The 13,557-nt window shown below is 40.0% G+C and overlaps 1 protein-coding gene across 1 annotated transcript; it reads left to right on the forward strand.

The window, feature by feature from the left end:
* Nucleotides 1-8,756: 8,756 nt before the first annotated feature.
* On the forward strand, nucleotides 8,757-9,937 carry LOC108285873 (olfactory receptor 1J4). The gene has a single exon (XM_017503355.1). It carries the CDS (start codon nucleotides 8,767-8,769, stop codon nucleotides 9,706-9,708), a length of 942 nt encoding a protein of 313 aa, XP_017358844.1. The 5' UTR covers nucleotides 8,757-8,766; the 3' UTR covers nucleotides 9,709-9,937.
* Nucleotides 9,938-13,557: the final 3,620 nt, after the last annotated feature.

Consider the following 13,557-nt stretch of genomic DNA (forward strand, 5'->3'; position numbering starts at 1 on the left):
GTTACAGTTATTCTCTCATTTCCTCTTTAGTATAAATGGTGAATTCTGAGGTTATATAATTAGTTATTTATCTTGCCTATTAGATTCAGAAATTACATAGCTAACAGAACTTAAATCTTTCATTTCCTGGCAATTCATTTGTTCTTATGAATTGTTTAAATATGTTGACTAACAGGTTTCCCTTGGCAGAGAAAGGTTGAAGGATTGGGTATTTGTAAAGTTGTTTTCCTTACTTTCTTCCCATTCAGTTCTCTTCTTACATTTTTGATTGTTGGTGGTGATGGTGGTAGGTCAGGAGAAGAAACTGTATAGTACCCTTTACAGATCCAAAAAGCTATTCCCTGTCATAAGTTCAGCTCCTCCACTTCAGGGCTTGAGGTTCCTCCTTGATTTCAGGAACACTGACCACTCGTCTAGACTACAATAACTTTCATCAACAGTTCACTTTTAGACCAGTTGTCTATGAAGCTTTCTGACTACACATGTGAGTTTCAATCACAACACAGAATCACTCCAGCTAAGGGATGAAAAGAACAAAAAGTGTTCACAGTCAGTAGCCTTATGTCACCCTCACTGAATTTGGTCCCTATCCCATTCAGTCCCTTCATTGTCTTTCTCAGTGGGAAGCATTTCTGCCTAGCTTAGTGACCCCTGGTTTGTATTATTTGTCCAAGTAATCTTCTATCATTTTCTTCTATCTTCTATGTTCTTCGCCGTCCAGTGAAGGGGCACACAGGTTTCTTTTTTCATTCCCGTACTTAGTTAAAGATAAACAGAATTACAAATGCTTCTGAGAATCAATATTATGTAGCTGCAAGAGAAGAATATTTGGAAAGATAGATGTCATTTACAATCTATATATACCAGGGTGGTGGCCGTGTGGCCTCTGACAATTCACTTAACTACTCTCAACCTGAATTTATTCTTCTGCATAGGTGAAAAAGTTTCTAAAACACCTAACATATTTTTTATTTGAAGGTAATGCAATAATAAATTGGGCTTAACACTACAGCAGACCAAGAACAATGAATGTTAGTTTTCTTTACCTTCTCTGTCAGAGCTGAGTTTTGAAGCGGAACTTGTGAAGACACTCCTGAATTATGGTGACTAAGGGCACCTGGCATGTTGGTCATATTTCTGATTCAAAAGCAATAAACTGCCCTAGGACACAGCAACACATCTGTTCTGGCTTGAGCTAGAACCAAATAGCTAAAGGGTAATGAATGAGTGAGCTGACATGTGGGTAGGTTAGGAAAGACAGTTCAGAAGAATAATTTACTCTTCACTTGTTTTGATATTGACTCACAGAGTGACCCTTCATCAGCGGCTTATGTAGCTGCCATTTGGCATTCCAGGTTCCTTTGTAGAACAACAGAGAGTGCCACCCCCACCCCTTGCTGCAAGCACAGAGTCACTTCGTTTACAGGCTTAGCCCTGACCTTTTCCAGAGCCAAAACCTGAACAGGGATAGAATCTTTATTGTTGGTCTGGATAAAGCATGTCTTGGTAGCCTCAGCATACTTGTGAACCACTGTACACTCTCATCCCTGCTAGGGTTATGTGATCTGTGGAACTGAGTGCCTGCGTCAGTTTCCTTGCCGGCACCCCAGTTCTGTTATTCAGATCCCTGAAGATCTTCCCAGTCTTGTCAGGCCCATCCTCCAGAGAGGCCAACATTGTCATTTATGTTCTTAGCCACAGTCTGGTGACATTCCTCTGAATGGCTTTTCCTCAAGAAATGGCAAGCTCACTTGTCTGTTGGGAAGTGTTTCATCTCTGTCTGTCCTACTAGTGTGCCCCATCTCCCAGATCATTTTGCTTTGGTTTTGGACAGCCCAAAGCACACTGATGTGCACCATGTTGATCTGAATATGCAAATAGAACTGGAACTTAAAGTACAATAAATAAAACCCTAAGTTAAAAAAAAGAAATCCTTGTGCATTTTGAAGTAGTTTGATATTCGATATATGTGTGGAATATTGCAATAGCAACTTTTCTGTTATTCAGCTAATTTCATTCCATAACCTCTTATCTAGGCTTTGGGTGGGTTAAAAAAATCTGGCATCATTGCTGTCTTACTGCACAGTTAAATCTGAACTTCCATTGTTTATGTATTTTCACAAGCATTTATTTTTAAATTTTACTTTAAGTTCTGGGATACATGTGCAGAATGTGCAGGTTTGTTACATAGGTATACATGTACCATGGTGGTTTGATGCACGTATCAACCCATTATTTGGTTTGAAGCCCCTCATGTATTAGATATTTGTCCTAATGCTCTCTCTCCCTTTCCCTTCACCCCCTGATGGGCCCCAGTGTGTGACGTTTCCCTCCCTGTGTCCATGTGTTCTCATCTTTCAACTCTCACTTATGATTCACAAGCATTTTCACAGTTGTTTCTCCTCTTTTCAAAAGGGCAAGCTGCAGACACTGAGGAATTAAGAGAGTGGAGCACAATAAAACTAATGTTTTTGAAGATATTAAAAGCATTGTTCAGACAACTCACAAAAGAGTTTCATGGCATTTCATAGTATTTAATAAAATTTCACAGTGAATCTTTATGTTAATTCAGCAGGATATGAACTAAAAATCTCAAGTGGATATGTATGTACAGTATTGATATGCATAGAAGTAGAAATGCAGACATGGTCACAATAAATTATTACAGAAAAAGAAAGCAATAAAGTACTATGTAATAAAGCCCATTATGTAAACAGGTATACCAAGACCAGCTAGGCCATAGAGACCCCCACCCAGGTGGTGCAGAAGGAATTGAGAAGCAGACACCCAGATAGAACAGCAAAGTGGGACTATCTGGGGGACCAATAGCCTTCCAATGGAGAGCCTTAGGTGCTAACAGCATTCTGGGATGAAGGCCTTGAGCAGACTCTGATCCACGTAGTTCGTCCCTCTGAACAGGTGATGATTGTTAACAAACAGGTGTTCAGTATTTTCTCATAACACAAAAATAAACCAGGTAGGCAGCTGGTGCCTGCTTACCATTGATCATAGACAAACTAAAAAGTATTCTCCACTAGGGAGCCATAGGGGCAGGCTCACATATCCTGTGCTTAAATGATTGTTTTAATTGTTTTAAAGAATGGTATAATATTTATGTACTGTCTTGTCACTTTAGAATGCCCCAAGTAGTTTTCCACTGGGTGGGGGGTGGCTGGGTTTTCCTTGCCGTAGTTCTTCCTAGCAAATGATATATTCTATCATACACTCAGCATTTCTCAACACAGATATGTTTATGAATAAAAGTCATTTTATTTTATTTCATTTTAATTTTTATTTACTTTTTTTTTTTGAGACAGAGTTTCACTCTTGTTACTCAGGCTGGAGTGCAATGCAGCGATCTCAAATCATTGCAACCTCTGCTTCATGGTTCAAGCGTTTCTCCTGCCTCAGCCTCCTGAGTAGCTGGGATTACAGGCATGTGCCACTATGCCTGGCCAATTTTGTACTTTTAGTAGAGACGGGGGTTTCTCCATGTTGGTCAGGCTGGTCTTGAACTCCTGACCTCAGGAGATCAGCCCGCCTCGGCCTCCCAAAGTGCTAGGATTACAGGCATGAGCCACTGTGCCTGGCCATTTTATTTTAATTTTTTAAAATTTCAACTTTTGTTTGATATCGTAGGGTGCATGCCTACGATACATTTTGTTACATGGGTATATTGTGTGCTAAGGTTTGGGGTACAAATGATCTCATGACCCAGATAGTGAGCAGAGTACCCAATAGTTAGTTTTTCAACCTTTCTCTAGTAATCTCCAGTGTCTATTTCTCCCATCTTTACATCCACATGTACCTAATATTTAGCTCCCACTTAGAAATGAGAACATGAGTATTTGATTTTCTGTTTCTGTGTTCATTTGCTTAGGATAATGGCCTCCAGTTGCATCTATGTTGCTGCAAAGGACATGATTTAGTTCTTTTTGGTGGCTTCATAATATTCCATGGCGTACTACATTTTCTTTATCCAGTCCACCATTGACAAACACTTAAGTTGATTCCTTATGTTTGCTTTTGTGAATAGTGGAAAAGCCCTCTTAGAAGGATAAAAAATGAATCATGAAAGTGTTTGATACTTTGATTTTCTCCTTCCTTTTCATGTCTATATTATTTGTATTTCCATCATGAAGAGGAATTAATTTTATAAGCAGCAAGCAAAAAAAGAATTTTCATTTGAGAGAAAACTCTCTATATACTTCCCAACCTAATTAGGGGAAACCTGAATCTGGTAGAGGAGGTCTTTCCCCATCTCCTTTTGGACTTAAATTCACAGGGCCTGACACTCTTCCTAAGGACAGAGATTCCTTAAAGTCGGCCCTTAGAGCTGCTTGCCTCAGAATTATTTGTCCCCAGATCTCATGAATTAATATCTCTGCAGGTGGAGCTGGGAACTACATCTTTAACAAGCTCCCCAGTTGTTTTTGATGAATACCCAAGTTTAGAGACCACTGCCCTAGGGCATCTGTCCTTGGAATAGGAGGAAATCTGAGCAATTAATGCATGTTTAATGCAAGTCTCTAACCACAAGCTTGGTGCCCTGTCCCCTCGAGTCCTCTCCCTAGTGGATAGAATAGAGTTGTTGCCTTTCCATTTCTGAAGGCTGTAAATTGAGAAGAGTATGCTCCAGGTTCATGAATTTTTTTCTCTGATGTCAGTGACGTTTATGACCACAGAATTCGGAGGCTAACTCTGGTATCTTGGTCTCCTAGAAAGAAGCTGAGAAAACAGTCCATACTCCCAGGAATGACTTGAACATAAAGTTCAGAGCAGGACTGGGTATCCTTCATCAGTAGCGGGTGTGTGTGTGTACAGGTGCTCAGCATTTCTGTATGCTTTTGCTGGGAAGTCATTTTTTTATTCTCAGTTTCCAAAGACAAGGATGCAACAATCACCACTGGCCAGTGACTCTCATGTCTTTAACTGCAGTTTGTGGGGAGCTGTGGGATAGGGCCAGCTGGCTACATAAATTGGTGGGCATATCCTAAAAATCCAAGCTAAAGGGTCTCATCTCAACATTCGTGTTCTAGATATTAGAGTGTGTGCTTATTTATTTAGTGCATGCAGTGTTAGAGAGCCCTCTCTAATATTTCTTTCCAAAGTCCCTGATCATTCCCTTCCCTCTAGACAGCACAGCTACTTTCACCTGAAAGTATGTTTGACGGACACGTTTGGCTAGAGAGCTTTGGGTCCTTTCTTCCTTTATGTAGCATCCATATTGCAGATCCTTATTAGACTCTGCTTGATAATTTCCTTCCTGTAATCCCTAGTGTATTCTTAAAACTTCATCAAAGGCAACAAACTTTGAGCCCAGGAAACATCTACTACCACAATTACTTTTGCCTGGTTTGCACTGAAGATAAGACACTGAGTTTCTTCCCTAGAGGTCTTTGCACTTTATTTTAATGGAAACAATGTCATCTCATATATGACACCTTCTATGGATGGGGTGTTTCTATAGAGCTTACCTTATTTAATTTTTACTATAATTCAGGGATTATCATCCCCATTCTGAGAGAAAAAGCTGAGGCTCCTAAGCTGTGCACCACCTTGCCCAAAGACATACAACTGACAAACGGCAGAGAGGTGATTTGAATCCCTTCTGTCCAACTTCAGAACCCATGCTTTATCTTCTATAAATACAACATCACTCTAAAGGAAATATCAGTTATCAGCAAGCAGTAGTTTGAGGCTTTAGTGTTCAGGAGGCTGAATGTGGTGGAGTGAGAGAGTCTGTACTTGGCCTTTACGTTGAATTTATGCAGATAGAAATAGGCAGGGTGAATTGAATCCAGGGGACTTTATTAATATTCTAAATATCATGGATTAAATAGATTTCCAATTTCAGGAAGGAGTCAGAGTCATCTAATTGATATATCATGAGAGAAACCAGAAGAGAAGAAGAAGGAGAGGGAGAAGTCCAGAATAGTGAGATACCTGAGCCATCATTCTCTAGGGTGTGGTGGGACGCTGCCTTTCTGCCCAGCTTCATTGCTGCTGTTTCTGGCCTTTGCCTGCATCAGGTCATGGTCTCATGATGAAGTGACCTCGTGGCACCTGAACTCTGCCAGTAGGCAATCAGGAGGGAGAAATAAAGGAGACTCAGGAAATGGCAGGTGAGAAACTAATATGAGTTGGTGCAGGTTATATGCAGTCACTCTTCACAAATGTTATCTTATTAATATTCACAATATTCTCATGACTTAGGCTTGTAGTCATATCTCCAGATTAGAGATGGAGATTCAGGCCAACTGGGTCACTTCCCTAGAACTCACAAATATGAAGTTGATGTTGCCAGGACTTGAATCTAGGGCTATGTGCAATGCTTTTATCAGTACCACATACTACCCTCAGACACTAGTTTCTATCCTTAAGGTCACAGCCCCAAAGACCCTCAAAATGCTGGAGTGAGCAGGTACAGACTGGGAACCTGGGCTAGGCATTCTTGCCCATCTTCTTTACAGGTCCATTTAGAACTCTATTATGTTGGCTGCTTTTTGGTATGATTAAAAGGAAGGCTGGTGTTCCTATATAAAATAGGAGTATGCTCAACTCACCAGCTTAAAGAAGCAAAAAAATTTAAGCCTATCATTAGCCTATATAAAGCTCTTATGAAATTTTCTCCCAATTAAGAACGGGTATAATGAAATCCTAACATTTTCTATTTACTTAGTATATGTAGATGTACATATGTTAGGCATTTGGCATTGATTTTTGACTTAAAGGGAAATTTTCAATGAAGATACAGTGGGACCCTACTTGTCTTGCAGGATTTGGTATATTAAGCCTTAGAATTTTTTTTTTTTTTTTTAAGATTGTTTTTTTTTTTTTTTTTTTTTTTAAGTTTCAGGGTACATGTACAGGATGTGCATGTTTGTTACACAGGCAAACGTGAGCCATGGTGGTTTGCCACATCTATCAACCCCATCTCCTAGGTATTGAGCCTGGCATGCATTAGCTCTTTTTCCTGATGCTCTCATCACCCCAAACTTCCCTCAACAGGTCCCAGTGTGCGATGTTCCCCTCCCTGTGTTCCTGTGGTTCTCATTGTTCAGCTCTCATTTATAAGTGAGAACATGTGGTATTTGGTTTTCTGTTCCTGCATTAGTTTGCTGAGGATAATGGCTTCCAGCTCCATCCACATCCCTGCAAAGGACATGAACTCATTCCTTTTTATGTATGTTCATTGCAGCACTATTCACAATCACAAAGACATGGAATCAACTCAAATGTCCATCAATGATAGACTGGATAAAGAAAATGTGGTACATGTACACCATGGCTTTAGAATATTTTAATGGATAGATAGTGTCTGTTGAGGAAGGACACAAATAGATTTTGTAAAACAGTTGATACTGATGATCAGGGGAACCTGGATGTATCTAGAAATTTCATGGGGCTGGATAGCAGGTGCTGTAGTTCAAGATGTCAGGAGCCCAAAGGAGGAAGCTACAAAAGCAGAAGGGACATATCAATGGCCCATTTCTTCGGCCTCTGTTGATAAGAACTCTTACTATTATAGATTGTAGATTTTCATGGTGTCACAAGAGTTTTTGAATCAGGAGGAGATTAGAAAATGATCTCAAAGAGCCCAATAATATGATTACTGATAATAAATATATGTTTCCAAATTTTTTGAGAATTCTCGTTTTCCGATGCTTTTAATTAATTTTCTTGTACAGTTTGCTAACTACAATTCAGTATACAATGTTGAATAGAAAATAGCTGGCATAGTTTTCTCATTCCTGATTTTAATGGCAGTGCTTTAAAATACCACCACTCAGTATGGTGTTTGCTGTCTCATTTAGTTTAGTGAGTGTCTTAGTCGGTTGGGCTGCTATAGCTGGGTGACTTTAACGAGCAGACATTTGTTTGTCACAGTTCTGGAGCGTGGGAAGTCCAAGATCAAGGTACCAGCAGATTTGGTTTCTGGTGTGGGTCCACTTTCTGGTTAGCAGATGGCTACCTTCCTGCTGTGTCCTCACATGGCAATGCCTGAGACACGTAATTATTCTTGTATTTCTTCTTATAAGGCCACTAATCTCATTTATGAGGCTCTACCCTCATGACCTAATTACCTCCCTAAATCTCACCTTTATATATTTTTTGTAAAATTTACTTTTTTATGGCAGTGATATTGTAATAATGGACATGTTTTTTTTTTTTTTTTTGCCATTTTACGTTTTTGGCACATATTTACTTTGTTCCTCAGTGGTTGATTTTGTTTTTCCCTTCTTTTTCTTTAACTTTTTTTTTTCCTTTTCTCATCAACTTTGTGAAAACTTTGGCTGTTTATCTTTGACTCAATTTCCTTTGTCTATATGCTATTTAAACTTCATCCCTATATGTTGCTTATTAACGGATTTTAAAGTGAAATTTAAAAGTTCAATATGTTACAACTTGAAGGCTCAGGACTAGCCTGATGATTGTTTTTAAAAGTACAGACACAGAATAGAAATTGGAAAGATGTTATCTTACTCTCCATCTGCTAACACAGCGTGAGGCTTCCTCTTTACTGACTACAGATAGCTCATCTTCTCTTCCATATCACACCCTCTACTCTGTTGGCAAATTCTCGATTTGCATGATAAAACCATCTACTTAAATTGATTTTTTGTAGGGACTAGCAATGTAGACAGACATTGGCACAGTCGTCATTAGAAAGAATCTTATTCTTACCTGCCTACTGTATATCAACATTTCTTTGTTCCTGCTTTCCTATCTCCCTCTATTCCCAGCAGAGAGAAGACTAGCAGCATGAAGAGGGGGAACCAGAGCACCATATCTGAGTTCCTCCTCCTGGGTCTCCCCATCCGGCCAGAGCAGCAGGCCGTGTTCTTTGCCCTGTTCCTGGGCATGTACCTGACCACAGTGCTGGGGAACCTGCTCATCATCCTGCTCATCCGGCTGGACTCTCACCTCCACACCCCCATGTACTTCTTTCTTAGCCACTTGGCTCTCACTGACATCTCCTTTTCATCTGTCACTGTCCCAAAGATGTTAATGAGCATGCACACTCAAGATCAATCCATTCCTTATGCAGAATGTGTAACTCAGATGTATTTTTTCATATTTTTCACTGTTATGGACAGTTTACTTCTCACTTCAATGGCATATGATCGGTATGTAGCCATCTGTCACCCCCTCCTCTACACCACTGTCATGAAAGAGGGACTGTGTACCTTACTAGTAGCTGTGTGCTGGATCCTCTCCTGTACCAATGCCCTGACTCACACTCTCTCCCTGGCCCAGCTGTCCTTTTGTGCTGACAACACCATCCCCCATTTCTTCTGTGACCTTGCTGCCCTACTCAAGCTCTCATGCTCAGACATCTCCCTCAATGAGCTGCTCATTTTCACAGTGGGACTGGCAGTCATTACTCTACCACTAATATGCATCTTGATCTCTTACGGCCACATTGGGGTCACCATCCTAAAGGCTCCGTCTACCAAGGGGATCTTGAAAGCCTTGTCCACCTGCGGCTCCCACCTCTCTGTGGTGTCTCTGTATTATGGCACAATTATTGGACTGTATTTTGTCCCCTCGTCCAGCGCCTCCAGCGATAAGGACATAATTGCCTCTGTGACGTACACGGTGGTCACCCCATTGCTGAATCCCTTCATTTATAGCCTAAGGAACAGGGACATAAAGGGAGCCCTGGAGAGACTCTTCAACAGGGCAATAGTCTTATCTCAATGACATTTGTTGTTCTTTATAGCAGACACATGTATCGACCTATCTCCAGATGATAGATCCTTAATCCTGATCCCAGCAAGGGATAAGTGCTCAGTAACTCTTTGATGACTTGAATTGCATTCTGTTACAGTTATTCTCTCTTTTCCTCTTTAGTATAAATGGTGAATTCTGAGGTTATATAATTAGTTATTTATCTTGCCTATTAGATTCAGAAATTACATAGCTAACAGAACTTAAATCTTTCATTTCCTGGAAATTTTTTTGTTCTTATGAATTGTTTAAATATGTTGACTAACAGGTTTCCCTTGGCAGAGAAAGGTTGAAGGATTGGGTATTTGTAAAGTTGTTTTCCTTACTTTCTTCCCATTCAGTTCTCTTCTTACATTTTTGATTGTTGGTGGTGATGGTGGTAGGTCAGGAGAAGAAACTGTATAGTACCCTTTACAGATCCAAAAAGCTATTCCCTGTCATAAGTTCAGCTCCTCCACTTCAGGGCTTGAGGTTCCTCCTTGATTTCAGGAACACTGACCACTCGTCTAGACTACAATAACTTTCATCAACAGTTCACTTTTAGACCAGTCTATGTAGCTTTCTGACTACACATGTGAGTTTCAATCACGACACAGACTCACTCCAGGTAAGGGATGAGAAGATCCAAACAGTATTCACAGTCAGTAGCCTTGTGTCACCCTCACTGAATTTGGTCCCTTTCCCATTCAGTCCCTTTATTGTCGTTCTCAGTGAAAAGCACTTATACCAGCTTAGTGACCCCTGGTTTGTATTATTTGCCCAAGTAATCTTTCATCATTTGCTTCTATCTTCTATGTTCTTCGCCATCCAGTGAAGGGGCACACAGGTTTCTTTTTTCATTCCCGTACTTAGTTAAAGATAAACAGAGTTACAAATGCTTCTGAGAATCAATATTATGCAGCTGCAAGAGAAGAATATTTGGAAAGATAGATGTCATTTGTAATCTGTATATACAAGGGTGGTGGCTGTGTGGCCTCAGACAATTCACCCAATTCCTCTGAGCCTCAATTTCTTCTTTGGTATAGGTGAAATATTTCTAAAACACCGAACATATTTTTTATTTGAAGTAAATGCAATAATAAATTGAGCTTAACACTACAGCTAACCAAGAACAATGAATGTTAGTTTTCTTTCCCTTCTCTGTCAGAGCTGAGTTTTGAAGCAGAACTTGTGTAGACACTTCTGAATTATGGTGACTATGGGCAGCTGGCATATTGGTTATATCCCTAATTCAAAAGCAATAAACTGCCCTAGGACACAGCAACACATCTGTTCTGGCTTGAGCTAGAACCAAATAACGAAATGGCAATGAATGAGTGAGTTCATGTGTGAGTAGAAAAGGAAAGACAGATCAGCAAATACCTTACTCTTCACTCATTTTGATATTGACTCACAGAGTGACCCTTCATCAGCGGCTTATGTAGCTGCCATTTGGCATTCCAGGTTCCTTTGTAGAACAACATAGAGTGCCACCCCCACCCCTTGCTGCAAGCACAGAGTCACTTCGTTTACAGGCTTAGCCCTGACCTTTTCCAGAGCCAAAACCTGAACAGGGATAGAATCTTTATTGTTGGTCTGGATAAAGCATGTCTTGGTAGCCTCAGCATACTTGTGAACCACTGTACACTCTCATCCCTGCTAGGGTTATGTGATCTGTGGAACTGAGTGCCTGCGTCAGTTTCCTTGCCGGCACCCCAGTTCTGTTATTCAGATCCCTGAAGATCTTCCCAGTCTTGTCAGGCCCATCCTCCAGAGAGGCCAACATTGTCATTTATGTTCTTAGCCACAGTCTGGTGACATTCCTCTGAATGGCTTTTCCTCAAGAAATGGCAAGCTCACTTGTCTGTTGGGAAGTGTTTCATCTCTGTCTGTCCTGCTAGTGTGCCCCATCTCCCAGATCATTTTGCTTTGGTTTTGGACAGCCTAAAGCACGCTGCTGTGCACCATGTTGATTTGAATATGCAAATAGAACTGGACATCAATCACTTTGGAAATATGTAGTTTATTTGAGCACATTTCCCTCCAGCCATGCCAGTGCTAAGATTCATGACCTTTTCCAGTGAAGAACCTCACTGAATTTAGAACAAAGCTTGTTGCATGTTTGAAAACCATGAATGTGTGATTTGTTCACAAGCTTACAAATACTTCTGAAAATTGGTAATTGTTGACTTGTCAAGTGACCTCTGTAAGTCCTTTTCAAAAGTTAACATGAATTCTTTCACAGTGTGACAATAGAACAACCTTTGTCAGAGGGAGGGAATCAAAATACCCTAGAACAAGGAGCTCCAGCACTTGATTTTAGCGCATATATAACACAGAACTCTGACATGGAAATTTTAAAAGTAAACAAAAATTATTCATTTTCTTACAGATTGAATGTGGAAGGGGAATTTGTTACAGAATTAAATTCACTTAGGTTTTGAAGGAAAAAATAAACCCATCAATGTTGTGTTGGTTATTATCTTTGAATCTGAGAAGTAAGAGTGTGTGTGTGTGTGTGTGTGTGTGTGTGTGTGTGTGTGTGAGAGAGAGAGAGAGAGAGAGAGAGAGAAAGAGAGAGAGAGAGAGAGAAAAGCTACAAATCAGGAGATAACACATATACGTACAATTTAATTTATATGTAATTAAGGATGAAAGGCTGGAATTAATACTGAAAATAGTAAAACATTCTTTATCTTATAGTTTGTGCTCCTCAGTAGCCATCTAGTAAGTTACCTCTCTGTGCCAGGCAGTGTGCCTATTCTTGGTCACACAGAGCTGGATAAAGACAAAGCCTCCAAGCAAAAGAAACTCACATTCTGTTAGTGTAGTGACAGGTAAACTAAGAAATATGTAAGAGTACAAAAAGTGCCTTCATATAATAATACCATGGAGAGTTGTGCTTATTTTCCATGACTACTGTGTGTCAGGTATTGTATTAAAAGCTGTAACTGTATTATCTCATTTAATCCTGATAATAATTCTATAAACATAGTTATCTATATTTTACAGCTGAGGAAATTGAGGCTTAGAGACAATGACATAATTACATGGTAGTAACACAAGGGAGTATAGTTAATGCTGCTTGGGTAACAACAAACGCTTTACAGTGGAAGTAATTCTTCAGTTGGTGGTTGAAGGATGCTCAGGATTGATAGATAATGGAAAAAATGAGTCTAGGTAGAATAGAGAGAGTGAGCCAGAGCACTGAAATTGTGTAGTATGTTCAGGGAAATGTAAGAAAAGTGATGTTGCTGTAGCATAGGTATGTATGGGTCAAGGGAGCATCAAGAGGTGAGCCTAGAGGACCATATTGTGAGGAGGCTAGGATGTTCTATTAAGAGGTTTAGACATTGCCTTGCAAGTGACCATTGGCTACGGGTGGGGTGGAATAGAGATTAGTCCCTGGGAAGGTTATGTTTGTGTTTTTGAAAGATTACTCAGGTAACCAATGTGTGAGATGGTTTGGCAATGGATTGGAGTGCCTTGAGTCAAGAGGCTTAATTAGAAGGTCATTGTACACCCAGGTAGCAGATGAGGTGTGCCTGAATGAAGACAATGGCATGAAGAGAGAGAAGAGAATGCTCTTGAAGATAGAGTAGACAGTATTGGTAATCGATAGGAAGTAGGTGATAGAATGAAGGATTGCTCTTGATTTACAGTTCTGTGGGCTGATATTTAAGAACAAAATGGATGACCAGGCACCTTGAATAATTTTCATTAGGTTTAACTGTATTAAGGAAGTGAGGAAACCAAATTGAAGACCATTTGCTTTTTAAAAGTGGTTCTGAGCAAGAGAAAAGGAAATACCCTAAATAGGCAAGGGACACCAGGAAGCTTTCT

Source organism: Cebus imitator, unplaced genomic scaffold (assembly GCF_001604975.1).
Source record: "Cebus imitator isolate Cc_AM_T3 unplaced genomic scaffold, Cebus_imitator-1.0 Scaffold309, whole genome shotgun sequence".
NCBI classification, from domain to species: Eukaryota; Metazoa; Chordata; class Mammalia; order Primates; family Cebidae; genus Cebus; species Cebus imitator.

What these genes read in the sequence shown, in the direction of transcription:
- LOC108285873 (XM_017503355.1), top strand. Translation starts at nt 8,767, where the DNA reads ATGAAGAGGGGGAACCAGAGCACCATATCTGAGTTCCTCCTCCTGGGT.